This window comes from Schistocerca serialis, chromosome 12 (genome assembly GCF_023864345.2).
Source record: "Schistocerca serialis cubense isolate TAMUIC-IGC-003099 chromosome 12, iqSchSeri2.2, whole genome shotgun sequence".
NCBI lineage: Eukaryota > Metazoa > Arthropoda > Insecta > Orthoptera > Acrididae > Schistocerca > Schistocerca serialis.
This window is the reverse complement of record NC_064649.1, coordinates 159,532,111-159,552,454: the sequence shown is the minus strand read 5'-3', so window position 1 is coordinate 159,552,454 and position 20,344 is coordinate 159,532,111. Positions and strand designations below refer to the sequence as shown.

The following is a 20,344-nucleotide window of genomic DNA, read 5'->3' as shown; positions in this document are numbered from 1 at the left end:
GTGACAAAGACAGAAGAAGCTCCTACGTAATAACAAATGTAAAGCGGTCCTCCACTTGCAGTGCTCCGGTAGGCTCAGTGATACTGCAGGTGGTATGCCCCCGCCTTCCCTCCAAACTTTGGAGTGAACTGCTAAGCTACTCGTGGGGCGAACAACACTTTAGTGTGAAAACTGTACAGTAGTGTAACTTGTCACACCGACCGTTGCCAGATGTGAAAGGAGGGACAACCATCAGAGCCGACCGAGAATCGAAACCCCGTACCGGACCTCCACATTTACAGTCCGATACTCGGGTACTGAACTGCACGGGTGAAAGAAACGGGTTAACGGTTTAACAACCTCTTTTCAGTTTGTCAGCAGCAGTTTAAACTCTCACAGTCTTCGCTCACATATTTGCAATATTTGGACCTAGGAAATTCTTTGCCAGATCCCGAGAGATAGGAGACGACCGAGTCAGCGAAAAGACTGCTACGACTGCAATCTAATGAAATCTGGGTACGCGACACTAGAAAACTTGCAGCAGCAGTGGCAGTGCGGGTGTGTACAGCTCCAGCCTAAAGTACGCCTTTATCTGGCAAGGGATTGAGATCCTCTGATTATTTCCGAGTGGTAATTATCGGTGCCGTGGGGGTCACATTACTGGGCCCGTTGCCAGTCTACAGCTACAGGAACCGCGCTGTCGATGCACCTTCTCCGACTTTGTGATGACAGCACCCCACACCGTACTCGGCTGCACATTACTGGGGATGTCGAATGTTTCCGGAAATTTTAATTTCTACAGTTTCTTTTACTGTGCTATCTCTGAAGAGGAATACACCTCGAGCTCTTGCCGCGACTACTGCACAGTACACAGGCTCGCAGACGCGGTCATAAAGGACGGGGTCCCACACGGTAGTGCACAGGATCTGGCTGTCGCGAGACCCGAGTCGGGCTCAGTGCCAGAGTAGTTGCCGTATCCGCCAGTGTGGCGGTGCGAGGACGGTGCAGTCCGCTACGTCCGAGGTGGAAGTAGCTACTCGACTACGGTCGAGGAGTATTCGGCTGAAGGAGTGTCGAATTTCGATCGCTCGGTGCGGGCAGAAGCCTGAGGAAATTTTATTAAACCTTCGACACTGTGAGAGAGGAAAAGGGAAAGGTAGTGAGATTTACAGATTTAGAGGGCAAACATCCGCACAGGCTCAGACACGGCAGGAATTATGCCACCGCAACTTTGCTCCTGACATTTATTTGGAAAACTTGTAGGGGGGGGAGGGGTTTGCCCAATGGATTCAGAGGGTCCTCTTGTCAACTTCTTGTTAGATTCTACAGAAACGTCCACTGCCAGTAGTAAACGGAAATGGGAAAATTGACAAGACGGCACCTTACTGCACTATAATGTTAAAAAATCACATATATGGGCCTGTTGTCGGGAAAGGACTAGCTGCCCATTCTGGCTGCCTCTCAGAATATGCACACTGACTGGTAAAGCAACTTTCCTATCGACCACACTCAATATGGCCCGACGCTGTCCGAGCGCACAGCTGAGGCCGGAGAATGACTGCGTGTTACTCGGTGACCTCGGCACGGAATGGGGGGCCCTCAGAATTGGAGCATTGAGAAACAAAATGGGACAAAATACGAAACTGGCCAAATGACCTGTACACACTTGAGATAAAATAAGAGACAATAGGACACAAGAGAAAATTGGGGCACAAGAGAAAATTGAAAATAGGTGCAAGCAGTCAATGAGGTGTGGAAAATGGAGATGTTACAAGTGGCAACTGAGAAGTGAGAATTCCAGAGAGGATAGAGTATAACTACAAGTATCCACACATAAGACTGACATATCACTGACAGTGGATTGCAGAGAAGTGCTCTATAACAATTGAATTTAAATGTGTATGTTTGTGCAAAGAAACAAATATTCGAACACCAATTTTTCTATCAATATCTCATATTTTGCAAGTATGAGCTTGCTGTATGGTTTAAGCTAGGGGTCAATAAAGACAATAAAATATCTCTCTACAAGTGTAGGTGGGACAAAGGTGGTAGGTGCTGGAGGAGTGAAAAAAAAGGAAACAGTGGCCAGAGTGGGTGAAAAATCTGGTAAGAAAGAAAATTTAATAGAGGATTTAAGAAGAATGAAACCTCATAAACAACGTGGAGAAGGAGAACAATATCAGAGGGGAAAGGAAGGGAGGGCGAGGGGGAGGGAGGACGGTGCACATTGGATAGAACTTGCAACAACTACTAAAATCTGGGGCCTCTGAATTGGCAGACAGGGTGAGTATGTAAGAAAGTGGACGTGTGAAATCCTGTGCAAAAAAACAACCACATAATACTGTGCCATGTCGTCAGTGTGCTATAGGTCTCCGACCCCCCACGACACGCCCAAACTGTTTCGTGCTCTGGCAACTGGAAAACAATGAGTGAAATCAGTATTAGTGTCAGTTGTGTTGCCTAGTGGTTGGAAGAAAGAACATGCAACATCCGTCTACAAGTGATCCACAAAACTACTGTCCAATGTCTTTGACACTGATTTGTTGTAGAATTGAAATAAAATATGATACAAACTAATTCTTAATCAAATTAATTATGAGTTTAAACATAATGAGGTATCTCAAACAGAATGACCTCCTCCACGCATATAGCAAGGATTCGTAAAACATCGATCGCGTGAAATCCGACTCGCACTTTTCTCACGTGACGTACTGAAAGCTTTGGATCGAGGGAGTCAGGTAGATGCAGTATTTCTCCATTTCCAAAAATTATTTGGCTCAGTGTCACACTTACACTTCTTGTCAAAAGTACAAATGTGTTGGGACCCTTGTTCTTCATGTTGTATATTAAAAATCTTACAGACACGATTGATAGTAATGCCAGGCTTTTTGCAGATGATCCAGTGATCTATAATGAAGTACCGTCTGAAAGAAGCTCCATAAATATTCAGTCAGAGTTGACAAGATTTCAAAGTGGTGCAAAGATTGGCAAATGTTCAGACATGTAGAATTGTGCACTTCAAAAAACGGAAAAATAAATTGTCCTGTGACTATAATAGCCATCTCGTACAAATACCTATGTGTAAAACTTTCTAGGGATATCAAATGTAATATCAGATGAGCTCAGTTGTGGATAGAGCAGGTGGTAGACATCGGTTTATCGGTTGAATACTGGACTGTACGAATTGTCGCAGGTTCATTGGACCCACGAGTGAGTGTTACAGTGAACCGAAGAAACTGAACTTGCAGACTATCAAAGACAGACGTAAACTATCCCGAAAAAGTCTACTAACAAAGTTTTGAGAACTGGGAATATCCTACAGCCCCCTACGTGTTGCTCACTCGGTGAGTGTGAGGACAAGACTAACTACAGCACACAGAGGCATTCGATCACACTTCCTCTGCTCCAAACGTCAACAGTATGGGAAAAAAACCCAATAACTGGTGCAGTGGACCGTACCCTCTGTCACGTACTTTCTGGTGGCTTGCAGAGCACGGATGTAGATGTAGATATGCTGCGACACGGTTTACATGCAGATGCTGTGTTTACCTGTAGCACTCTATCCAAAAAATTACGCACAGAGAAAACTATCCCCTCAATGAAAAGTTCTCAGATCTCCAGAATGGTGGCAGCATTAAGAGAGGAGACGAGCAGTACGCATACTGATCGTTGTAATGCCTCAACTCTACAGTAAATGACAGCATTACAATGTGTGAGCATTTTCAGTTTAATGACACCACAGGTTCACTTAACGGCAGGCTACAATTTGGCAGTCAGATACGGGGAATTGTGGGATCCCTATCGGGTAGGGCCGACAGAACACGTCTTGTCCCTACAGAGAAAGGTGGTGGGAATACACAAGTTCATTCAAATAGTGGGAGAGTGTAATGGAAATTTCAAGGGGCAGACACCTGAAAAAAGATGCCACACATCTTGTGACTACTATTCAGAAAACTTTGAGACCTGTTCTTTGGGTGAAACTGTTAATATCCTTCAGTCTTGCAGGGATTGTGCAGATACAATAAGACAAGAACTATAGGAACAGTCAATTCTTCCCACAGTCCTTCACTGAACAGATTGAGAAGTAACCTCAGAATACAGTACGATGAAAGGTACTCTCTTGTCACACAGTTCACAGTGCTTTGCAGAGGGTTGAGACATCAAGGAATGGTTAATCTGGCATTGGAAGGGGTAAAAAATTGGAGAGCCAGACCAAGACTCGACTACAGTAAGCAAGTTCAAACGGGTGTGAAGTGCGATAGTTGTTTGCAGATAAAGAGGCTTGTACAGCATAAACTAGCATGGAGAGCTGCATCAAAAGTTTCGGTCCGAAGACTGCCACCACTACCACTGCTAAAAAGAATAAATATACATCCAGATTTTCTACAGTCATTTCTAGTTGTTTCTCCTAGTTTACACTCTGACTATTACCTTAGGTTCAGAGGAAGAAAGTCACAAGTACTTACATAGTGTGCTTCTCATACTATTCTAACAATTTCAAATTTAACTTTTTCTTTGTTATCACAACAATGCTCCAGTCCACAAAAGTAAGGCTATGGCATCTGTGTTCTAAGAAAATCGCTGTACTGATCTCACCTGAACCTTGTCAACCATCTTCGGGGTGAAGTGTGGGGTCAGATACACGCCTGATCCATACACCTACAAACCTGGCTGCTGTTCACCACACTCGGCAAGAACTGCAGTACGAGTGTGTCGAGAACTTACTAGCAGAGCTCCCCAGAGTTAGCGCTCACTTTTTTGACACCGCCTGTACACTGGTGCAGCTTAGGCCGCCGGTCCCAGACATCGTACCCTGCATTCTTTCACCCTAGCTGGCTCTCATTTGTGACTAACTGACAAAAAAGTAATCACTAGCTTTATTCAATTAATTGGGTTGAATGTAATTACTTTTTCATTTGTAAGCCTTTGCTGCATCACTTTAATCATCGCAAAACTTGTTATTTGCTCCCATTTTGCCTTCCTTTCTTCATTTGGAGTCTTTGGCTGTGTGAATTTACTTCAATTTCTTTTATTTCACTATTTTATATTTCTAGTCACATTCTGTCAGAGACAGCCAAGGACTTGAAGAGCAGTTGAATGGAATGGACAGTGTCTTGAAAGGAGGATATAAGATGAACATCAACAAAAGCAAAACGAGGATAATGGAATGTAGTTGAATTAAGTCGGGTGATGCTGAGGGAATTAGATTAGGAAATGAGACACTTAAAGTAGTAAAGGAGTTTTGCTATTTGGGGCGCAAAATAACTGATGATGGTCGAAGTAGAGAGGATATAAAATATAGACTGGCAATGGCAAGGAAAGCGTTTCTGAAGAAGACAAATTTGCTAACATCGAGTATAGATTTAAGTGTCAGGAAGTCGTTTCTGAAAGTATTTGTATGGAGTGTAGCCATGTATGGAAGTGAAACATGGACGATAAATAGTTTGGACAAGAAGAGAATAGAAGCTTTCGAAATGTGGTGCTACAGAAGAATGCTGAAGATTAGATGGGTAGATCACATAACTAATGAGGAGGTATTGAATAGAATTGGGGAGGAGTTTGTGGCACAACTTGACAAGAAGAAGGGACCGGTTGGTAGGACATGGTCTGAGGCATCAAGGGATCACCAATTTAGTATTGGAGGGTAAAAATCGTAGTGGGAGACCAAGAGATGAATACACTAAGCAGATTCAGAAGGATGTTGGCTGCAGTAAGTACTGGGAGATGAAGAAGCTTGCACAGGATAGAGTAGCATGGAGAGCTGCATCAAACCAGTCTCAGGACTGAAGACAGCAACAACAAGAACAGTCACATTATTGCAGTTGTTCTACCCACTTTGCTCAAATTTTGTTTTACTTATAAAATCCTCATTGCCTTACACCTTTATCTGAATTATTTTATTCCTGATGTGAGAAGAATTTATGTTTTTAAATATTACGAGAGATAAATAAAAATAACTGAAATCGTACAAAGATTCCAAATGAGAAAGGTTAAAAGGAAGGAATACAGAGGGTAAATAAAAAATTAATACAATTAAAATGACACGGCAAAGGATTAGAAAAAAAACCTTATATTCAAAACAATTAGTTTATAAAAATCGCAATGACAGTTATTTCGATAAATATATTTAAAAAAAGGTAGATAGCAGCCGACAGGACACAAACCCGGGATCTTTATCACAGGAGCCGAGCAACTTAATCACTACGCTATGCATCAATTTTGAAATTCACAAATGGGGGCCCATCATAGTGAATGGATGTAGGTTGTGACGACATCTGGGTCCCTAACCTGGTGCAGGGAATGGCAATTGAATCTCAATGTAGACAAGTGTAATGTGCTGCGAATACATAGAAAGAAAGATCCCTTATCATTTAGCTACAAAATAGCAGGTCAGCAAATGGAAGCAGTTAATTCCATAAATTATCTGAGAGTAGGCATTAGGAGTGATTTAAAATGGAATGATCATATAAAGTTGATCGTAGGTAAATCAGATAACAGACTGAGATTCATTGGAGGAATCCTAAGGAAACGCAATCTGAAAACATAGGAAGTAGGTTACAGTACGCTTGTTCGCCCACTGCTTGAATACTGCTCAGCAGTGTGGGATCTGTACCAGATAGGACTGATAGAAGAGATACAGACGATCCAACAGAGAGCAGCGCGCTTCGTTACAGGATCATTTAGTAATCGCGAAAGCGTTATGGAAATGATAGATAAACTCCTGTGGAAGACTCTGCAGGAGAGACGCTCAGTAGTTCAGTAGGGGCTTTTGTTGAAGTTTCGAGAACATACCTTCACCGAGGAGTCGAGCAGTATATTGCTCCCTCCTACGTATATCTCGCGAAGAGACCGTGAGGATAAAATCAGAGAGATTAGAGCCCACACAGAGGCATACCGACCCTCCGCCACACACCGTCAGGTGGCTTGCGGAGTATGGATGTAGATGTAGATGTAGAACCTACACTACGTTGCAGACGGTTTTAAAAAATCGATCCCAAAGCTGTTGCGGTGGAAGGAGAAGGCAGTACGGAAGATTAGGGTTTAATGTCCCACTGACAACGAGAATGCGTAAAGACAGGAAACAAAATTGGCCGTTTCAACTTGGGTAGGCTACTCCAGCATCTGCCTCGAAGTATTTGGGGAACTGCGGAAAACTGAAATCTGGAGGATCGGCCAGACACAGATTCGAACTACTGCCCTCCCGAATGCAGTCCAGTGTGTGTGTTACCACTGTGCCACCTCAATCAGCTGCAGAGGGAGAGATGAGAATACCGGCTAACTGGGCTGCGTCTTTGCAAGGAAGTCGGCAATAGTTGTTTAGTGAAACTGGCAATACACAAACTGTTTTTTAAACAACATGTCACAGGAGCTAGTATTGGTCAAAACTACAAGAAAAGTTCCTATAATGATATGCCTGGAAACCAATACTTGGACATGATTCGTTTAAGATCCACAGTTCACAGCCTGCATTTCATTTATAGTCAAGGGAAGATTCACAAGAGGCAAAATAATAAATTACCACAACACTTGCGTGTAGACAAAGAGAAATGCTCACGAGATCGCGAAGGTGAGGCATCGGGATCACTCCAGTATCGACGTACGGACGGGAATGGTCAGTGACAGAATCTTAGGGCCGAATACTTTATCAAACAGATTTGACAGATGACACACACCGACAACTTCTGCGCAGTGGGTTACCGGCACTACTGGAGAATGTTACCCGCACATAAAGACAACGACCACAGTCAGTAAACGGTAAAATACGACCCCATTTTCTACAGACTGTGTGACAGCATCTCACCCCGATATTTAGTGGTCGAGCAGATCCCGTCACACAGCTCACCGTTCACTGACCGTACATCAGTTACTTTTCTGACTGTGGGTCATTTACAGGCATCTGTGTATGCCCAACCCACAGACAACTGGCAGACATTACAGGAGAGTATGACCTATGCGCACGGCTCGATCTAAACAGAACCGGCCGAGTACGCGAGTCACCGTGAAGAACGGTGGAAGGATGCATCAGGATGTTTGGTAACCACAGGTGGCACTGCCTACAATGTCTGCTCCTAAATAACAGACAGATGAGAGCAAGAGGACAGATTGGCCAATATTTCAGCAGGCATTGGTTTCCAGGCATATCATTATAGGATCTCTTCATTTAATTCTGACCAGTACTACCTTCTTTAGTTCTTTAGGAATGTGTAACACAGTTTATTTAGTGGAGAACCTAAATAAGACTGATCCCCTATCCTCCAAATCCACCTACAGACAATACATCTGCCATTTCCCAATGAATTACTATGCTCAGCTCTCCACAAGTATTATTTGCAAATAAAAACAAAATAGAATTAAGATCTCGAATAGAAATGGAAACAGGTTTTGTACATAGCGAACGGTGTAACGAGAAGTGGCAATCGAAGAGCGCTCAGAGTGTCTCCTCTACCACTTTTTGTGCCATTTCGTGAAGGGTAATTGGCGACAAATTTGCAAACTGTCAATTGCATCCAGTCTTCCTTCACCAAAATTCTATCAAAAATATACTGAGGAACTATAAATTGTCACAACTGCGATCCAAAGGCCCGTGCTGCCATTTTGCATCCACGGGAAACTGCTGCCATTGCAATAATAAAACTAGATTACAAAATTTCACAGCAATATCTGCTTGTTAGCAAACTACGAGCTTACCGTCGGGTCACAATCGGCACAGTGCCAAGAGTACCCGCGCCTCTTCGGTGACTTCTTCACCGGCGGGTCCAGGCACGTGAAATGGAAACACTTGAGGCACTCGTCACATCTGTGGGAAAAATGTAAATGAGATACACAATTTAGCCGAGATGCAATCGAACCGACATATATATTTAATGTTTTTAGCGATTATTCAATTATATCTCACTGAAATGTTCTATATTCACAAATTTATGCCCGGGAGACATCATTCACGAAAATACAAACATCAGGTCGAATATTCTTTCCGGAATGTCATTATATGTTACAGACCTGTTAAATACAGTAACAAACAACAAAAAGTTCTTATCAAATTACTACAGATGTTTACACAATACTCTAATGAACATTCAGATGGACATAGACTACATATTTTTAAATATATGTACTATATAAATATCAAACAAGAGAAAATCCGGGATGGAATAATGATAATATTATGAAAAGGATAGTTGCTACTCAACATATAGTGGAGATGCTGAGAGTTGCTGATAAGCACAACAAAAAGACTGTCAGCCAAGTAAGCTTTTGGCAAAAAAGGTCTTCTTCGGAAATAGACACACTCACGCAAATGCAACTCGCACACGCACGACTAGTCGTCGGCTGTCGAGGCCCGACTGCACGTGGCAATGTGTGACGGGGGAATACCAGGTTAGGGGTTGTAGATGGTAAGTGCTGCTTGTGGAAGCATACATGGATGAGGTGGTGAGAGGGCAGGGAAACTACAGGCAGAGGGGAGGGAATGAGAGAAATAAAAAAACTATGTGCGCATTAGTGGAATAGAAGACTGTATAATACTGGAATGAGAACAGCAAGGGGGTTGGTGTGTAAGGAAAATGACTAATGAAGGTCGAGGAAAGGAGCCCTAAAATGAGGAATGTCCTGCCAAAATACTTCCCACCCCTCCCACACTGGTATTCCGCCACCCACCAAACCCAGCACATCCTCCCACCACCACCTATTCCGGTCCAGTCACGAGCATCACCTATCCCGTCAAAGTCGGGGCTAGCTGTGAATCCGATCACACGATCTACTAGCCAAGTTGCAATCACTGTTCCGCATTCTACGTGAGGACGACAGCCGACGAGCTGTCTGTCACCACGTACTGTGGTGTCACCATCAGACACCACATTTGCTAGGTGGTAGCCTTTAAATCGGCCGCGGTCCTTTAGTATACGTCGGACCCGCGTGTCGCCACTATCAGTGATTGCAGACCGAGCGCCGCCACACGGCAGGTCTAGTCTAGAGAGACTCCCTAGCACTCGCCCCAGTTGTACAGCCGACTTTGCTAGCGATGGTTCACTGGCTACATATGCTCTCATTTGCAGAGACGACAGTTTAACATAGACTTCAGCTAAGTCATTTGCTACGACCTAGCAAGGCGCCATATTCAGTAATTAGAATGAATTCTGAACAGACAATATTGTGAATCATGTACCGTCGAGAGCGACGTTCATCATTAATGGATTAAAGTTAAGTATCAAACTAATTACGTCTGCTTTCTGAATTCTCATTCCTTGTCATGTTCCAGACCTCACGTCAGTATAGTTCTTCCCTCCTCACACCAGCCTGCCTGAGCTAAAACGCGTGCATTTCGGCCTCCACTCGTAAAACGGTGTTGGCTCTTCTGCTAACACAAAACCTACGTCTGCCGACAAACTGTGGCCGAGAGGCAGCCGGACTGCCCGGTCGCACAGCACGCTGCCCGACATGACGTTCTTCATTTCAATGACTGCTTCGGAGCCTGTGATATCTGGATTCTTCCTACTGACACCAGCTTTTCTGAACTGCGCAGGTGGGAACTATACCTGCAGTATATCCTATGTTTTTGTAACCCTCCTGGCCTCGACCTGTCCTTACACACCTATCCCCTCCAGTGTTCCTACTCCGGATCTACACGGCCCTCTATTGCACCGATGCACCCACAGTTTTTTTTACTTCCCTCCTCTTACGTGAATCTCTTCCCCCGCCCTCCGTCTTGCTGCACCGGGCTATCCCACCCTCGGTCCTGTATGCTCTACGAGTAGCACTCGCTGTCCCCCACACTTGCTCTGCTCTCTCCCCCCCTTGTCCCCACACCGACCACATCCTTACCTCGACCACCTGCTCGCTTCTCCCGTCACGCACTGCTGCTCACAGTCTGGTCTCGGCAATTGGAAACTCTGGTCACGTGACTGCGAGTCACGTTCGTGTGAGTGTAGTACGCAAATTTCGTCTATTTTTGGTGAAGGCCTCTTTGGCCGAAAGCTTACTTGCAAACAGTCTCTTTGTGCCTACCTGCAACTCAGCATCTCTGCTATACGGGTTGCAGCAACTACTTTCACAACATTGTTAATATATAAATATGTATGTAATATGTAATGAGGATACATTATTACCAATAGTCTCGATAAGCTCTTTGACCACTTATTTCAAATTTTTATTCGATGCTCTAATGACCATTCAATATATGTTAATGGGAAATTAGGAGGAGGAGGAGATGTTTCAACAGTGTGTGTTGTGTGTGTGTGTGTGAGCGGGGGGTGGGGGGTGGGGGGGGGGGGAGGGGGCTGGACAGAGAGAGGAGGGAGAAGGACATTAGGGCATATATCAAAACTCCCATATATATTTAGCAATTGCAAAGCATTGCCAGGTTTGCTAGTGTTGTATAAAATACATAAGGTGTTCTTAAAAGAATCAATTTAGTATGCAGCTGAGAGCTGATTGGAGAGGAAAAATATGTGTAACGTTTGAAGCACAAGCATAATTTAGTTTAGCCATTTTTGCTTTCAAATTGTCACCCGGTAAATTAAAGTGCTCGGTTTATTTTCATTTGATTACTGCACACAGAAACACATTGGTGCATCGGCCAAATGTTTGTGTCGTGCAGATACTATTCTCAAGGATAAAACTTCTGTTCAACGAATTCGGGTGTGAAAAAAATTAGCTGCGTGATGAAGTGAGTTTAAGTACCTGACACTTCTATTGGGATTGCCTAATTACTGCTGCCATTACCAGTTCCAGCAAAGTATTGCCACCTTAAGATGTGACGACAGTCCACAAACAGTTTTGCCGTGACATATAAACTCCAGTTATATATGTACTGTACATCACGAAAATTCTGTACAATATATCAATAAAATATACATCACATCATTGCAGTGTCTCTTTTATCATGTGGTCGCAGTGCCTGGAGATGACAGTCCGTGTGTGTGTGTGTGTGTGTGTGTGTGTGTGTGTGTGTGTGTGTGTGTGTGTGTGTGCGCGTGTGAAATTTGTATGGAAAAAACAGTCAGTTGATCTTGAGGTCTTGAAAGATCAAGAGTTGTAACCTCATCTTGTTATAATGTTATATGACATTGCACACATTGTGACCAAATAAAACTTTTGAGAAGTTGTTGAAGTTGATTTGAAGATATCAATGTTCTGATGTATTTCAAAAATTCTAGAGAACTTTTTGAAAAAGTGGCACTGGAAAAAATGTTGCCAGTTTACAAAGGTTCACAATTAATTATGAGATTGAAATTGATGCTGATGAGGAGATAAACATTATCTTTGGATTCAAAAAGTTGACACAAGAGAGCAAATGGAGTCTTAATTTTTTTGGTGACAAAAAATCAATCTTGAGTTAGAACATTTTTAAACTTCAGTGAAGCGAATGTTGTAATTCAAACACAATTTCCATTCTGTTTGAAAACATGATTTTTGTACCAGAGACTATTCATTCAACTGTGCAGAAGTGACGACGATCTCTGGTAAAAACAAATTAAATGAATCACAACAAAAAAGTGCTGGTATATGAAGCATCATGGGGTAATAGGCCACAATATCTCTCTGATAAGGGAAGAAAATTTAACACTGATGGGTCAATGTTTCCAAAGAAACGGATGATATGCCAATTTAGTGTTTTTAGAGAGCAAAGATACTGTGACTATCTGACTTGACAGACTGTAATGACCATCTGAATTGACAGAGTGTAACGAGCACGGCAGTTAAATGTAATCTTTGGGTCGGGAAAAATCAAGGGATCCGTATGTGAATGGTTTCAGAATTTGTTTGGATAAATTATCAGTAATTACCTGGTACATCAATAGATTAATACCAAACTTCGGAAAGAATGACTGTACAAGAAATGGTCAGTATTAAACTATCCTTGGATGTATGTGATACAGAATCTTTATGCATGTAACTTGCAACCTGATGAAGAGTAAGTATGTCACCTTAGATATGAATGTCTCGATAAATTATGAGGTTACCCCATGTTAAAAAGGTCGTTCCAGTACAATGTCTGGTTACCTATATCTGAAGGAGAATTTTGTCTGACATTATAAACTATCTAAAAGTTTTCTCTCAATGTGTGTATCTTTCTGTCCCTCAGCATCCCTCATACTGAGTAACAACATATCCATTTCGTATTATTGTTATTCCATTCCTGATTTTCCATTGTTTCATGATGTTTAGTGCCCACATAACCAGAGTTTAAACAGCACAACGAAACTGTTTATGGATTATCATCGTATGTGACGATGGCAATAATATGTTGAAACCAGTAATATGAATGTTCACAGAAATTAAGCAATTTTAACATAATAAGTTAATATATGAATTAACTAACATAGATTTGAAGATACAAACTGCAACACATCGTAACAAGTGAATTCCTTTCTTACTCATTGTGAATTTACCCTTTTATACAGCCTGTTAAGTCATATTAGGTCAATCCCATACAATGAGGGCTCATTAACTGAGAGAAGTTTTAGCTCATTTACCGAGAGCAGTTATTTTTTTTATTTTAAGAAACATGAGTAGTTAACAAAGACATATCTCACTTTATTAGTATCTTTACTAGAAATTTCAACCATCTGCCTCCTACTTGTGAGATAAGGCCGAAACCACTTGTAATGCCTGAAATGCATATCCTCCTATTTCCATCTATTGTACTATTATTTTTTTTTCCTTGTTTTGTTACCTCAAGATATGACATTTCTGTCTCTTTATATATTGTAATTGTTTTACTGTTTGTATATATATATATATTTATGCACTCATGTCGATGTATAATTGGTTTGTTTCGTAAATATTATTTGTATTTTTACGCTGGGTCTTGCCTAGGGAAAACTGCTATCGAACGATTACATCGATGGGTCGTGTGAAGAATCAAAGTGTGTAGGATCTTTGGTAGTGTTAACTCTGCCGCGTGGAGCGCGGGCAGAGAGAGTCTGGCTGGAGTAGCAAGTGGAGCAGGTGTGTTGTGTGACGCTCCCGCGAGTTGCCGCGCTTTCGGGATTTGGCAGCATGTAATTGCGCTCGACTCGCGATGATAGTTTCTGACATGGTGTCGCGGACGGGAAGCATTAGCTGGTGCACATCAAGAGCCCGTTTCGCCTGGTGACCGTGTCGAGAAGAAGGCGCGCCAACATCCAGCTTCTGCAACAGCGACGGCCGACAATGAGTGACTGTCGCCACCTCCTCGATCGACGGCTTCAAACCTTCAATCAACCAACAAGGAAGACTAAAAGCACGTAAAGTTTCAGAACTGTATGGCAGACCTCAGCTTTTCAAATTGTTCCATTTGCCTCACAAAATTACAGCAACTTAGCATGAACCTTTGTTGCTCATTGTCCCAATTGCATTGCCAAGCAGGGTCCCTTCCTTTTCCGAAATGAGCCCGAGGGTCGTTGAAATTCAAACGCCAGCATCATTCGATTTCACTGCTTTAATTTCAAAGTTCAGCTGGCTACAATATTTAGATTGCACAAGCACAAATTAAGAGTGCGAGTTTTGTTACCGTATTTTAGTTACCTGTGACTGCAGCTCAGCTTGGTACGTACTAAATTTTACTATTGTTAATTGTTCAGAATCATTTAATTCAAGTTCAAAGTTAATTCTCTTATTTCTAAATTGCGTAGATTCAAGTAGCTTTTGAAACGATTGTTGAGGTAGTCGAAGACTAACCTTATTTTACTGAATGTCGATGTGCTTCAGAAAGAAAGCTCACTATTAACTTCAGTCACTAAATTAACTTTCAATTTTCCAGTTTTATTAATTCTTTTGCTAAATTAAGTCAGAGTGTAGCGAAATTTATTACTTCTGACAAACTTTCAGTTTTCACACTACACGTGTCAACCTTCAGTTGCCACACTTCTAGTGCTAATTATATGTGTAATTACCTTTCTTTTTCAGTTACTATACTAATTGTCCTTAGGACTGGCGACCGTAATTTCCCCCAAATCTCAAATATCTAATTACCACTAGTTAATTGTTAACGTAACGTCCGCACATTTACTTTCTTCATTAACTTTACCCCTTTTCAAAATTAATTTCCACCAGTTTCATTTGCATTTTTCCTTTCATTTAGATGTAACCCTTTCCTCCCTCTTTACCGACAGATTAACTTTGGTGACGATTGCTTTTCCCAAATTTCCATTGGGTACACGCGGTTTAATTTTTCACTGTCATTAAGGTCGATAAGTGAGGGGGAGGTTACACACTGACTGTGCGTGCCTTTATTTTATTTTCTTTACACGTCAAGTTCTGTAGGATCAAATTGAGGAGCAAATCTTCAAGGTCATGGAATGTGACCCTACATGAAATTACAACATAAAAGTAATAACAGATAAAAATATAATGTTTATGAATCCAAAGAAAGTCAAAAGTTTAAGTAAATGCAGTTAACAATATAAAATAAAAATCAGCTTAATTTTTCAAGGAACTCCTCAACAGAACATGAGGAGTGACCCATGATGAAACTCTTCAGTTTCAATTTGACAGTGCATGGATTAATGCTAAGATTTTTGAATTTTTGTGATTGCTTACTGAAAATGGATGCAGCACTAAACACCTTTCTGCACAAGAGTTGAGGAAGTGTGATCCAAATGCAGATTGGATTTCTATCGAGTATTAACTGAGTGAGAGCCGCTTATTCTTGGGAATAAGCTGATATCGTTAACAAGAAATGACAATAGAGAAATTCAAAATACTCAGGCTAGTGAACAGAGTCGACAAGAGGTTCACGAACTTACACCTCTTATTGCACGAACCGTCCATTTCTGAGCCAAAAATATCCTTTTAGAATGGGAAGAGTTACACCAAAATATAATACCATACGACACAAGCGAATGAAAATAAGCAAAGTAGACTAATTTTTGTGTCGAACGATCACTTACTTCAGATACCGTTCTAATAGTAAAAATGGCAGCATTAAGTATTTGAACAAGATCTTGAACGTGGGCTTTCCACAGCAGTTTACTATCTAACTGAACACCTAGAAATTTGAACTGTTCAGTTTCACTAACAATATGCCTATTCTGTGAAACTAAAATGTTGGGTTGTGTTGAATTGTGTGTTAGAAACTACAAAAACTGAGTCTTACACTATTTAGTGTTAGTTTATTATCTACAAGCCATAAACTTAGGTCATGAACTGCACTATTTGAACCGAGCCAATGCTGCACACAACATCCTTTACTACCAAGCTAATGTCATCAGCAAACAGGAATGTTTTAGAGTTGCCCATAACACTAGAGGGCATATCATTTATATAAATAGGGAACAGGAGTGGCCCCAACACTGATCCCTGAGGCATCGCCCATTTGACTGTAGCCCACTCAGACCTCACTTCACAACCGTTCTCAAGACTGTGAATAATGATCTATTGCTGTCTGTTGTTGTTTGTTTTGCTTTAGGGTGGAAAAAACAACTGGGGTCATATGCTCCCAAGTCAAAAACTGTAGAACACAAACACAGAGAGGAGTTAAATGACTATACGTCAGTCCCAACTGACATAATAGAAGACAGATAGAAACAGGAATGTGGAAAAAGTGCTAAAAAAAGACACCACACAGAAACGGAGGTCCTAAACTAAAAATTAAATGGCCTTCGCCACACTGCTTCAGAGGATAAAAAGTAAAACGTGGTCGACAGCCCGTGTGTCATTTGGTAAAACGGCTGATAAATCAAATGGCAAACCCGAGTGGGAATGTAAATGGTTAAAAAAAAGGGGAAGTCATCAGGAAGTGGCGGACAGTTAAAACTTGGGCGCAATGTGTAGAAAGTGGTAGGGGAGTGCCATTTAGCAAATGATGGCTAAAAAGGAAGTGCCCAATAGGCAGCCGAGTTCAAATAATTTCCTCCCGGCGGGAAGGCCGAGAGGAGGTCGTCCACATTGCTGGGAGAGGCTTAATAAGCTGGAGCTTATTCCCGTGAAGAGAGGACCATTGGCAATGCCACAGGGACACCAACTCCTGACGGACGGCAACAAAGATATCATTGGAGGGAATAGAGGTACTCGTGGGCTGAGGTACGAGGACTACAGCCTTGGCAGCAGCATCAGCAGCCTCGTTTCCTGGCAGACCGACATGTCCTGGAACCAACAGAAACATCACACTGGCTCCACTAAAAGTGAGTAAGTGACAGTTTTCCTGGACCCACTGCACTAAGAGATGGGCAGTGTACAGCACACATAGACTTTGAAGGGCACTGAGTGAGTCTGAGCAGAGGACGCAATTCAAAAGGCTGTGTCGCCAGGTGTACTCCGTGACCTGATACGAGGCGAAGAGCTCGGCTGTAAATACTGAGCAGATAGCGAAAGACGAGGGTACCAATGATGAAGGCACACCCGACCCCACAGTCAGTCCGAGAGCCGTCAGTGTATAAAAAGGTACTATCGCGAAGTTGCATTCGAAGGTCATAAAACTGAAGGTGATAGACCGAGGCTCAAGTAGTGTCCTCAGGAAGTGAATGATGGCCGAGGTTAACACGGGGCACTTCACGAAGCCAAGGTGGTGAAGGGTTCACACTCGTCGGGGAAGTTGCAGGTAGTGTGAAGTTAAGCTGCCGTAGTAAGTGCCGAAAGCGGACTCCGAGAGGTAACAGAGAAGAGGGACGAGCCCCATATTGACAATCAAAGGGATCATTAAAGGAGGAGGCACAGGAGTGGTGGCCACGCATGGCAGACAAATGGCACGCGTACCTGCCGAGAAGAAAGTCAGGGGAGTAGGACAGTGATAGTTCAGCAGCTTCAGCATACAGACTCTCAACCGGACTGGTGTAAACAGCACCTGTGGCCAAACAGATGCCGTGATGACAGATAGTGTTCAGACAGCATTACACGGATGGGCATGCAGACGCATAAACAAAGCACCCGTAGTCGAGTTTTGAACGGACAAGGGAGCAGAACAAATGGAGGAAGGTGATTCAATCGGCACCCCAGGAACTACCACTGAGGACACGTAGGACATTGAGGAACCGTGTACAGAGGGCTGCCAGGTACGAGACACGGGAGGACCCCAAGAGTTTCCTATCGAGCATGAGCCCCAGGAATTTCGTAGTTTCAAGTAACAGAAGGGCAATGGGCCCAAGATGTAGATATGGTGGGAGAAACCACTTCTGTCAGCATAAATTCATACAGACAAGTCAGTGGAAAAGCGAAAGCAACTGTAGATGCTCCAGGAGTGAAGACACCACTTGAGATGCCGCTCAGTAAGACAGGTTCACAGAGAACTGCAACAGATGGCAAAATCGCCAACAAAAAGGGAGCCGGAGATGTCTGGTGGGAGACAGGTCGCGATGGGATTAATGGCGATAGCAAAGAGGTTGACACTCAGGATGGAACCCTGAGGCACACCATTTTCCTGGATAAAAGTGTCCAACAAGGCAGAACCCACACGCACCTTCAAAAGTTGATCTTTTAAAAAAGCCTGAAGGAAACAGGGCAGGTGGCCACGGAAGCCCCACGTTCAAATAGAAAAACGTGGCCACAGTCTGGGATTTCTGCAGAAAACCATTTGTGACACGGGTGGACAAAGTAAGGAGATGGTCAACTGCAGAACTCCGTGCTCGAAATCCACACTGTGCATTCGTCGGTAAATTATGAGGCTCGAGCCACCATACCAGCAGGGCACGAATCATGCGTTCCGTCACCTAGCAAATGCAGCTGGAAAGAGAGGTGGGTGGCAGCTAGAAGGAACGTTTTCGACCTTACCGGGCTTAGGTACGGGTATGACGGTGGTTTCACGCCAGAGTCTAGGACGTGGGCCCTCTGCCCAGATGCGGTTGTACGTGTTAAGCAAAAAGTGTTTGCCCGCAGAGAGAGGTGGTGCAACATCCGAATGTGAATGGCTTTTGGCACAGGACGGAGGATCGGGATGAACTGAGAGCACGATCTAGCTCCCTCATAGTGAAGGTGGCATTGTAGCACTCACGATTCAGAGAACAGAAGGGTATCGCCCGAGCCTCCTCTGCTCGTTTCCGATGGAGGAAGGCAGGGTGATAGCGGGAAGAGCTCGAAACTTCCGCAAAATGGTGGCCCTAGGTGTTAGAGATAGCAATAGGGTCTACAATAACATCATCTGCTACTATGAGGCCAGAAATGGGAGAACGACTCCCGGCCCCAGAGAGCCGTCGGAGGTTGGACCACACGACAGAGGAAGGGCTGGAACTTGTGAATGAAATCTAGCTACCTCGTTTGCTATCCCGAAGAATGCTATAACACTTTGCACGCATCTATTCATAACGAATGCACTTTGTCGCCATATGATGACAGTTAAAAATGCTGAGAGCAAGTTTCCGTGCGCAAATTGCATCACGGCATGCCTCAGTCCCCTAAGGGACGAGGACACGATGTGGTAAAGAGGAAGTGCGAGGAATGGAATGTTCTGCAGCAGTAAGTATAACGCTGGTGTGATTGTCCAACTGGTCATCACAACTGGGGAAATCTCGTTCTTTGAAGGTTGCCAGGGAGGAGCAAAGCTGCCAACCGGCCTTAGTAAACTGCCATTTGTGCACGTATGCGGATGGGGTAGGAGTCAGTAGACACAGAGCACACAGCAAATGGTCGTTCGAGTAGGTGTCAGAAAGAACGGACCACACAAGATGGTGGGCAAGCTGGGCTGTGCAAAAGGAGAGGTCCAAATGCGAATACGTGAGCGAGAAGTCAGAAAGAGAAGTGGGTGCTCCAGTGTTAAGGTAGAAGAGATTGAGTTCGTTAAGAAGGTCAGCCAAGAGGGTACCTCTCTGGCAGATCCTGGGAGAACCACAAAGGAGATGATCCGCATTAAAGTCACCGAGTAGAAGAAATGGGGCAAGTAGCTGACTGTTGTTAAAGTAAGGGGAGAACCAATTGTGAGCTACTCCCTGTATTCCGTAATGGTCCCATTCCTGGAGCACCATTTTGTGATCCACACAATCAAACGTCTTAATTAAATCAAAAAATATACCTAGCATTCGAAACCTGTTGTTTAACCCATCCAGTACCTTACAGAGAAAAGGAACTTCTAAAGCTAAGCCTTTTCATAACTTAAGCAAACACTGATGGCATAGCAATAGGTCTAAAACTGTCTACATTATTCCCTTCTCCCTTTTCATAAAGTGGCTTTACTACTGAGTACTCTAATCGTTCAGGAAACTGACCATTCCTAAAGGAAGACTTACCAACATGGCTAAGTACAGGGCTAACACGTGCAGCGCAGTACTTTGATATGTCCCAAATGACTCCAGCTTTTGTAGCAGCAACGAGTGATTCACTAAGTCAAATGCCCTAGTCAGATATGTGAACAGACCAGAAACAAGATGTATATTATGAAAAGCACTAAGGACTTGGCCAGTGAATATAAAAAAATAAATAAATAAAAATAAAAAAAGGTTCACTGATTTATTTTTGT

General features: G+C 43.1%; 1 protein-coding gene across 2 annotated transcripts in view; it reads right to left on the bottom strand.

Annotated features, from left to right (window-relative positions):
- LOC126428467 (PHD finger protein 14) overlaps positions 1 to 20,344 on the bottom strand; it is a 187,096-nt gene that overhangs the window by 20,061 nt on the left and 146,691 nt on the right. For both annotated transcript variants that reach the window (XM_050090401.1, XM_050090402.1), the window contains exon 16: positions 8,668 to 8,776. In XM_050090401.1, coding sequence (XP_049946358.1) covers positions 8,668 to 8,776 — 109 coding nt within the window. The remainder of the gene's footprint in view (positions 1 to 8,667; positions 8,777 to 20,344) is intronic.